The following is a 10730-nucleotide window of genomic DNA, read 5'->3' as shown; positions in this document are numbered from 1 at the left end:
AAGGTTAAATAAGTGGGGTGGCTTTTTCAGGTTGTCTTTAACCTCGTAAAAAAAAAAACCAAAAAACAAAAGGGCTTCAACGTTTTTCCTCCTGGAGTCCTGCCTTTTTCTCAGTCCCAGTTGAAGATTCCAAGGGAAATGAGAGCACTATTTTGTTTCTCCCTTGTATTGCAGATAGGGGGAGGAGGTGGTTATTAGAGAGAAGCTCTTCCTCTCTCGGTTCCCCCTCTCTCCGCCTGACAGCACCGCTCTCTCGCGGGCTCGCTCGTTCTCCTAGGTGATCCATTTCTAGGCAACGTGGGGCTAGTGCTGAAGCTGCCAGGCTCGCTCCTTGCTCGCTCTCTGCATCCCGCCGGGCGAACCGCTCCAAAAGCATCCTGCAGCCTGCAGGCTTCCCTCCGCCGGCCCGGCCCCGCTGCTCGCGCCCGGCGCAACTCCCCCGCCACCGCGCCCGAGCGAACCGGCTCCCCGGGCCCGCCTCGCCGAGCTCTGCTCCCCGCCTCGCGCAGAAAAGGAATTTTCTCTGCATTACTATCTGCATTACCTTGAAGTTCACTTTTACTACCCCTCTTGGAGAGGGCTTTTTCCCCCCTTCCCTGCTGGAATCTGGCTGCTCCGCTTGGAATCTCCTAATCTTTCCTTTCCACTTATATTTTATTTTGGCAGCGAAGACAAGAGATTCTCTGCGGGCTGTTGGGGCGGGGGCGGGGGGGCGCCTTTTTTTTTTTTGGTTGGGGGAGGGGGAGGGGAACATCCGGCGTAGGTGGGGGGGGGGGGTCTGTTGGAAGTTGCGGCGGAGCTGGGACTGGAGACCCGCGGCCCCGGCGCAGCGATGGGGATGGTCTGAGCTCCAGCCTCCCCCCCTGCCCGAGAGCAGCCGAGGCTGGATACGTTTTTTAAAAGCCAAACTGCAAACAACTCTGGCGATGCCAAAATTCCCCTCCAAGTGACACGGCTCTGCGAAGGAGGTTTCCTCAGGCTGGGCTCTTCTCTTATTCGCTCTGCCTTCATCAGCGACGACTAAAGGCTTTGCTCTGGCATAGGAATTTAGAGGAAAAAAAAGAAAAAGAAAAAGCTGCGCTAAACTCTGTCGTGACCTCAAACTCGTCGGACTGGTTTAAAAAAATAGATCGAAAGAAAATCCATCCTGAAAGAGATTCAGCATAGGAGGAGATGGAAGTTTTCCCCTTGCTCTTGGTTTTGTCCGTCTGGTGGTCTCGAACCTGGGACTCGGCGAATGCGGATTCAATCATTCACATCGGTAAGAAAGGGCAGGTATTGCCTGTGGGTACTTTTTCACGTTTGGGTCGGCAAACGTTTCCCCTTGCCTCCCCCTGTCCGCCCTTAAGCGTGGCTCGCTGGCGCCGGCTTCGGTTTCTCGCGCCTTCCCGCTAACCCTCCCGCACACTTGTTCAGTGTTCTGGCAGCATGTGGACGTTCGACCCCAGACTCGGGCCGTTGTTGCACGGTGAATCGTGGAAGTGTTGTGCTGGGTGCGTGGGGGTCTCGAGTTTGCCTCAGTAGTGCGTGTGTGTCGGCAAGTGCGGGGGGTGGGTTCTAAGTGTGCGGAGAAAGGAAGTTTAATCGACTCTACCTTCCATATTCCTTCCCGGATGTGCATTTGCTCCGCTAAAAAAAAAAAAAAAATTATCTTTGGGGGGAAAAGAAGAGGTGTCACCTGTGAGGCGAAAACTGGGGTGAGGGTGGGGGCAGCTCCCTCCGGATCGCACAGGTGGTTTTGCAACGTGAGCGGGCTGCGGTAGCCGCAGCGTTGTGCGAAGGGGACGGGGTGCCGGCTGCGCCCCCAGCCTCCTCTGGGCTTTGCGGTCCACGCGCAGAGTCGCCGCGACGCGGGCGGGAGGGGCTGGCGGCGGTGTAGCCGAGGAGCGGGAGCGGCGCGCTGAGCCGCTTCGCGCACACCGCCCCGGCCGGGCGGCCCCCGGGGGCTGCCTTGCAGACCCCGGCCTCGCCGCGCCGCGCGGTCCGCTCTGAGGGGCCGCGCCAGGCCGGGAGCACGGGCGTTAGGGCTGCGGCCGGGCGGCCTGACTCCGGGAAGGACGCCGAGCCGCCTGGGAGACGCTCGTGGCCCCACCTATTGGCAGCCAGACGGGCCGGGACTGGCCGCGGCGGGCGCGGGCGGGGGCGGGCGGGGGCCGCGCGTCATTATCATGCACGGCGCTCGCGGCTTCAGGCTCCAACTCTTCTCACTTGCTAATCCGTGAGAGCCGCGTGGAGACGGGCTCCTGCAGCCTTTTCTGCGAGAATGCGACGATTTCCTTTTCGGAAATCCGCGTCCGCGGGCCAGCAAGGTTCACTGACTGGGATGAAGAGACACCCCTCTTGGGGAAATTTTCTGGGCACGGGACTTTTATCTGTCCACACGGCTTTATGTGCTTCAAATCGAAGCGACAGATGGGTCTCAGCATCTCCTCTTTTCGCCCTCCTGCTTCCCTCCCCTGCTCAACACACACACACACACACGCACGCACGCACGCACACACGAGTCCTGGAAGGGGAGCCTGCTTCAGGTGGCTGTTGTGCCTGCCCAAGCGAAGGGCTGCTGTCTGATGTATGCCTCCACAGCAGCCAGCCCCTCAGCTCCGGGGGACTCCCTCTTTTGGTCTCAGAGGCTGTCTTTGTAAACATGTCTGCCATTCTCTGTCATATATATCAATAGAACCATATATGTCTCTGTGCAAGGGGTAATGAGGTCAGGATTCACAATACCTCGCACTTACGCGTTAAGTAAATTAAGCACTAGATAGCTTGGTTGCTAGATCCCGTTTTGCCTGGGGGCTAACAGGACCTGTGGGTTCAGAACTTTTCAGGGAGAAATTATGGTCTCGTTGATGGGTTCAGTCATGTTCTGATAGAATTCAGAAATGATCTGTGCCCCTCTTAAAAGAAATGACATACATTTGTGTCCAACTGTAAATGATTGGAGCAGGATGCAAATATACACTACCATGGTACCTTTACATTCATTTTGTGATTAGAGGTTCATGCCTTATGCTCCTCATTGCTCAGGAGAGAAGTCTTGTGGATAAATGCTTCTTTTATTGCTTATTCTGTGGTCTACAGGATAAATATATTTGCAAACACCTACAGCCCTTGCTGTCTTTTACCAGATGAATATTATTTTGCAATACAGTGTGATCATTTGTTTCTAAATAGAACACAACTGTTGTATTTTTTTCCTTTGCATTCTGTTGTCTGTCAGTGTGACATGGGTTACTTATTTATAACCTAACCAAAAAAAAAAAAAAAAGGTAACTGTGTACAGATTACAGATTTCCTTAGAAAGCTGGTTGTATGCATGAACTGTGTGTATCTTACTAAAAGGAGTACTTATCAGACAATTTGACTTGAATGAAATTAGTGCATTAGGCAAGAGGATTAGCTTCTTTTATAGGCTGTCTAATATTGCCATGAAGCTAGGAAATTGATAATTGTTTCAAATATCTTTTATAGTATACTGATAAATGTTATTTCTCAAATTAAAAAAAAATGGCCAAGAATAATTTGTGTGCATATTAGAGGTTAAAAGCCTCTCCCTCCTCAACCCCCATCCCAGCCAAAGTATAAAAAATTCAAAACTGAATTCCCCTATTAAAGTTTTAAGCCATCAGTTAATATTCACTGGCTCAGTTTACCTGGTTGATTGGAAAAGAGAATTAATTATCTTTAGGAGGTGATTGCCTTCATTTAAATGTTTAATGGGAGAAATATTCTTATGGCTAATCATTATTGTAGGATTAAAAGGGATGAAAGTGATGAAACAGAAGGGAAGGTGAATTTTTCAACTCTTGAGTTATAAGGAGATATGCAGAAATGAGAGGTTTTCCTAGCCTCGTGTGGTGTGTTCAGGTAGAAAGCAGCTGCAATATAATTGTTCAGGCAAGCTGGAAAGATTAAAAAAACAGAAAAAGAAAAAAAAGACACTGTTCTAATAGGATCTTTACATATTGAATCTTTCTGCTAGTGAACAGAATTCTGTGTATGAAAACTCTCTTCATTCTTTCTTTCTGTTTGTTTTTATTTCATGCAGGTAGTTTTTTAAAGTTGAGTACATATTTTAAACTCTAATATGTTTTATTAAGCTCATGAGATCACTACAATGATGAAATATATCATAATGTTTAAACTCCAGTGATTGAAGTGGCAGTGTGTTCATTTCAGTCAAAAATGCACTAATATCATACATGATTACTTTGGGTTTCTGTTAAAGTACATTTTAAAGATAATTTGATAATTATATATGTTTCTGTAAACTACATTAACACACAGTGTTTAGAAATGAATTACCTCAATTGTGATATTCTTTGCCCCCCCCCAAAAGAAAGGTCTTTTGACATATAAAAACTGCAGTTTTGAGTTATGCTTTTGCTTTGAGCCTGTGCATTGATTGAGTAATTTCATTAGACCCACATTACTTGATTGCTTAGAAGTTTCCTAATGATCTGCATGCTGTAGGAAGAACCAAAAAATCGTGAGTGGAATGGCAATGATACTGTGTTTTATGAGGCTATTCAAAAGTCGCTCTGATTTATGTAGCTAGAAAGCTCGAAAGTCTTTGAGATTAGCCACGCTGACTGCTATTTTCTTCATACATCAGTCGCTCCACACTCTTTACTCCCTAAACACAACAGGAGTGTAGAGCACTGCTTTAATTAAGCAGGGATTAGGTGGCATTTCCAGTCAACTGCACAGTTTGTGTTTTGCTTCAAATCTAATATGGAGGATCTCATGTTTTAACAGTTTAATGTATGCTCATTTCTTTATCTGGTTCCTGGGTTCACAGAACTGATTGGACTGAGCTATCCTAAGTTATGTATCTCTACAGGGTTGCACTCAAATGGTTAGTGTACTTCATCATATATTACAAAAATCACTCACAGGTTTTTGTTGTTATTAGTCACAGTAAAATACCTTATGCCAACAGGGAATAGAAACAAACCATTATTTATGTTTTTCTTATAAGTGAATGATACTTTATCCTCTGATATCATAATCATTAACTTTGATATATTTGAGAAGCCTAAGACAATTCACAATGTATTTTCATCACAAGAAAATTCAAATTAAAGTATAAAACTGGTGGGTGAATAAAATGTCACCACATTAAAAACAATAATAGGTGACAGATTTAAAGCAATTGTTTTCATGATTTCTGCATTGAGGACTATTATATCAAATATACAGTGTACCAAAATGTTTCTTTTTCAAATCTTTACATAATTTGCTTTGGATATAATAACCCCCAGGAGTCACCAAGGACTCTTTGCACTATATATCTCAAAAATTTAAATTGTCCCTTTATGATTTACAGTAATTGTTTGCTCCCTAAGTTATGGATAACATATAATGTAAACTTATAGAACGTAGGAACAAGTAATTTCTGAATTTAAAATAAGGGTATTTCTTGCTGTTGTTCCTTTCTGTGTCATTAATACAGTTATTTGAAGCATAATTCAGATGTACATTAAGTTAGACAATGTTATTAATCAACAGTATCAACTGTGACATGACTAATAAGCCATTACACTAAGGACCTTTGCTTTCTACTCCAAGTGAAGAGTACACCCAGTAAATATCTCCTATAAATTTTAATTCAAATATGAATAAAAATCAAGGTGATTAACTTTTGACTTATTAAATAGTAGAAACCAGTTGAGACTGTTAGGAGTAATGGAAGATGCATTATATTTAATTCTAATTTCTGAGGTTAAGTTTATCATATTGTAATTTTATCTCAAAGGGTACTGTAATTTTAAAACCAGACTTTCTAATCTAGAAGCTTTTTTTCCCCCTTCCTTCAGTTGTATATGTTATTTTACTATTAAAAATTAAAGTATTTGGCATACTTTTATGCTTTGGATCTTCATGCTATTTCAGATTATAGGCAGCATATTGGTGAGTAGCAATACTTAGTTTTACTGCAAGTACAATGTTTATTAGAAAATACATTTATGGCCTATAAAGATAGCTTTGCCATTAGGTGTCACTGCATTCTGAGCTGTTCCTCTGTAGTCTTACTTGAAAATCACATGAAATATATTTTTTTTTAATTTTCAGGAAAAAAAGGCCATTCAAAGATGTTTATGACGCTATAGAATACAGGTGGTTTTTTATTTCAAACCAGAATAGGAAATATTATCCCTGTCTCTTATTCGTGTAAGAATTTAGTTCCAGGACATATCAGCACCCCCTGTTCTCAAGATAAATTAGATTGCTTGACCTAATGATGTAAATTTTTCACAAATTAAAAATCCAACAGAAATATATTCTTTAACTACTATGTATTCTCTATGCAAAAATCTAAGACACCAAAGGGATACAGTAATGTTTATTACCACTGGTATAAACAGGTTAGTGAATGGAGTTTGTTAAGTAATTTCTCAACTGTGGTAGTTCTGCTTATTCATGGATCTTTTGGGGTCCCAAACTAATTGATATTTGTAACATGAAACACAAATACACAGAGCTATGAAAAAAACCACACATGGATGGCAAACAAATATAGATATATTGTTAAAAAACCATGTCATCCATTGTGTTTTGTGCATGATCATATATGTTTTCAGGTAATTTTGGCCTGGTAAGAATTATGTTTTATATAGTGTGTCAGTCTCCTCCACACACATAATATTACCACTGTTACCAATCTAATTGAATTTTTGTAGTAATTTATATTTTTATAATCAGTGTCTATGTTAGTAATTTTTCTGTTTTTCTTTTTTAGTTTTTTTTTTAAGAAGCAAAATATTCCTTAGAGCATACCCCATTACAAGACCAATGGAGAATGACACTTAGGTCAACTTTAACCATATAAATTAGTTTTAGTATTGGCAAAATCACATAGAAAATGCAGTACTAGGTTAAATGAATGAACAATTAGTTATATTATTTGCCTTGTGCAAATATTAATAAACTAGTTGGAATAGTATATTATTAGGAACTTAAAGTCAGGTGATTAGATGAATATCTAAAAATAAGGGAAATGCTAAAGTAATTCTGGAGTTGACTATTAAGTGGACATCTGTGGACTCAGTTCATTTAAATTGGTGAATTTTAGCCTTTGAGTATGGATACAAATTTCAGATGAATATGAAATACATGGGGAGGGGGATGTTAAGACATACTAAAAAAAGTTCTGGATTAAAATTTCAAGGGCTTGGGACTCAGTACCAATTTTATTAATCACTAACTGAGCAAAATTGGAAAATTACTTTCTTTAGCCTTCATTTTTATCAATGCTAAAACAAGATTTAGACTAATTTTCACGTAAGCTCTAAAATTATGTGAAATAAAATGACAGATTCATATATTTGAGGAACTGGGAGAGGAGATACAGTCAACTGTGGTTCACATAGCTATCCTAAATAGCTTGGTTCAGAGTGAATTTAAAAGAAGAAAATACAAGGGAAAGTAAATGGAGCATAAAATCTTAACCATTCAAATTAAGGACCCCTAAAATGATTCTTTTGGTCTGAACAAGAATTAGGCATAATATATTTGTTCATCAGATATTCTAGATGACTCCAATGTCAGATTGAGAGAGCTGGATTTGTTAGTTTTGTTTTAGAGTTTGTTTTTGTTTTGTCTAGTGTTGGTATTAAGGTGTTCCATTCAGTGCTACCCATAGCACAACACAATGCTAGTGCTTCATAGAGCTGACTGGAGGAATGAGTAAGTCTTATGTTCAAACCAGCTTTAGACTACAATAGCCTTTATAATTTACCGACTCAAAGCACACCAGGAATATTAGCATATGTTTGGTATCACTAAAAAATATAGAGTATAAAAGAAATAGCAAATGTTTCTTCAGTGTTCTTCATAATTTTGGATTTCTGCTCCAGGTGTTCTGTCTTTAACCTATTGTTACACACCACATGGTTATTGGTGTGAAGCTGAGAGGCTGGGTTCATCCACTGAAAGCTTCTTTGAGTGAATAGAGGGAAGCCCAGAGGCAAGCACAAGAAGCTTAGTGTCAAAAGGAGTGCCTGTGTGTGTTAAAAAATTTTAGATCACTGTGTTGTCAAGTTCCTTTCTAACAAATATTTTCACTCGTAACAGAAGATTGAATACTTATCTATATTAATGTAACACTTTTTATACCTTTTTCTTTACCACCAAGTAATTCAAGTACTATTTTAAAAACAAATTATTTTATTGGCCTAAGTACTGGATATTTCCTAAGTAACCTTAAATAAGGCATTTCCATAAGTGTCAGCATCATTATCATCCTAGAAGTTAGAACTCCTAAAAGTACGTGGTAAGGTAGACATTACGACCAGCATGTATGTATACTAATTGGGAGAATGTTCTTTCAGTCAGCAAACATTTATTCCAAACTTCCTCCCTAAGAAGTGTTGTTTTTAGGCTCTGGAATTAAAATACTGAGTAAGTAAGCTGTGTCTTTGTATTTAAGGAATTTAGATTCTCATGGGGGAGACAAAAACCAGATAAACTAGAAACTATAAATTAGAATGTCAAGTAATGGTAAATGGTAAATAGGGTCGGTGCTATTTTGAATATGGTAGTCTGGTAAGGTCCTCTGTAAGGAGGTGATCATTGGAGCTAAGACTTTACTCAAAGAAAGGAAGTCAGCCATATGGATATCTGATGAAAAAGGATTTCAGGCAGAGGTCAGAGTAAAGGCAAGGGCCATGAATCAAGATAGTAAGGAATCTGCCTAATTTGTTTAAGGAACATTTAAAAGTCAATGTGGTACAAGTATGGAGTTTATTAACGAGCAAAGCAGGAAGTGGAAGGAATAGGTCTGAGAGGCAACAATCCTGTGGGGATGTTCTAGGTTATAATAAGATATTTAGATCTTCCAGGTATCTAGGGAGCCTACTGGAGGATTGGGATAAAACACGTGATAGGAAATGGTTTATATCTTAGTAAGATAATCTTTGCTGGGTAGACTGGTTGGAGTACCTGTATGAAAATTAGTTTGGTGATAATGAATTGGACCAACTTGGTAGCTGAAGTAGGTGAATAGTTGTCATAATATGGATATATTTTGAAAATAGAAGAAATAAGATTTTCTGATGGATTGATTGCTTAGCTGAGAGAAATCCAGAGGGAATAAAGAGGCTTCCACGGTATTTTACTTGAAATGGTGGGTGACATGTGTTACTAAGAACATGGTAACTGAAGTTGGGTACATGGGACAATAACTAAGTTTTTGATAGAAGTCAAAATTTGCATTTATTAAATTTGATATTCCTATTAGACATCAAATTTCAGAATTTAATTAAGTTAGCATTTGTTTACATGAGTTTGAAGTTTAGTGGGGAGTTAGGGATTTGAGCTGTACATTTGGAATTCATCATTTTAGACATGGTCTTTAGAGCTGTGGGAGGGGGTAGCTCTCTTAAGGAATAATTGTATAGAGAGAACTCCAAGACTGTGCTGTGGGATGTTCCAAAATGTAGAGGTCAGGGAGAGGAAGAGGATCCAGTAAAAGATAAGTGGCCTGTAAGTTGGAAAGAAAAAGTAGAACTGTGTGGTGTTTTGGAAGCTAAGTGATGAAAATATTTGAAGCAGGAAATGAGAAACCCTGTCAAATTCTGTGGATGAAAATTGAGACTTGACTACTGGGTTTGGAATTGTTGAGGAAAAATGTGCCTTTGACAAGAGTGCCTTCATTGGACTGGAAGTGACAAGATACTGATTGGGGAGGATTTGAAGATTTAATGGGGCTTGAGGAACTCTCAGTTTTTCTGTAAGGAAGAACAAGGGAGCTGTGGGAGTGGCAATATGAGGTAAAAGTTGGGCTTTGTCTTTAAATACAGTGAGAGTTGGGATAGGTATTGTGATTTTTTGATTTTTTAAAGTTTCAATTGTAAGAAGATTCTCAGTTACAGGACTTACAATAGAATGTTTTTCTTTATTTAAACCTATCTGATGCTTGAGTTTGTATCGCAAATGTTTGAATAGAACTCTTATTTTTATTTATTTATTTATTTATTATTTGTTTTTGTTGCTTTTTATTTCATTCTGTAATCTTGGGACAAGTGATACCGGGCCAGTGCCAGTAGAATTAGAGAAAGAATCTTAGATGTCCTCTCTGAAACAGACTCTAGTAGTTGTTCTATGTCTTTGCTTCATTTAGTTTACCAGATTAGCACTAAAAATTAGATACATTTTTTTTACCTGAAATTATGAGTGAATTATACCTTCAGCAGCATTGGTATACCAATACAAAGAGGATCAACATCTAGTCTGTTAGTAATGTATTAATTTTAAGAACATACAATATTCCTATATGATAAATGATATTAAAATACCATGAAACCTCTTTAACAATAAACACATTTGAATTGATTATAGGTTTCCTCTAAGTAAATTATACTATACATTTGATTTACTTAAAAAATCATTTTGGGGGCACCTGGGTGGCTCAGTTGGTTAAGCTCCCTACTTCGGCTCAGGTCACAATCTCATGGTTTGTGAGTTCAAGCCCCATGGCCTGCTCTGTGCTGACATCTCAGAACCTGGAGCCTGCTTAAGATTCTGTGTCTCACTCTTTCTCTGCCCCTCCCTTGCTCACACTCTGTCTTCCTCTCTGAAAAATGGATAAACATAAAAAAAATGAAAAAACATCATTTTGGAACAGTTTCAAAATAGTTATTTCATAAGTCAATTGCATATCATTGCCCCCATAGAAATTAAATGGATGAAAGAGATTCATATGATATTAATTTTCAGTGACACATTTA

General features: G+C 39.8%; 1 protein-coding gene across 1 annotated transcript in view; it reads left to right on the top strand.

Annotated features, from left to right (window-relative positions):
- Nucleotides 1–1173: 1173 nt before the first annotated feature.
- Nucleotides 1174–10730, top strand: part of LOC120245495 (glutamate receptor ionotropic, delta-2-like) — a gene marked incomplete at its 3' end in the record, with an annotated part of 915851 nt that continues 906294 nt past the window's right edge. Inside the window, exon 1 of the mRNA XM_039252574.1 lies at nucleotides 1174–1261. Coding sequence (XP_039108505.1) covers nucleotides 1174–1261 — 88 coding nt within the window. The remainder of the gene's footprint in view (nucleotides 1262–10730) is intronic.

Source organism: Hyaena hyaena, unplaced genomic scaffold (genome assembly GCF_003009895.1).
Source record: "Hyaena hyaena isolate Hyena2069 unplaced genomic scaffold, ASM300989v1 scaffold_419, whole genome shotgun sequence".
Classification (NCBI taxonomy): domain Eukaryota; kingdom Metazoa; phylum Chordata; class Mammalia; order Carnivora; family Hyaenidae; genus Hyaena; species Hyaena hyaena.
This window is presented reverse-complemented; position numbering and strand designations above follow the sequence as displayed.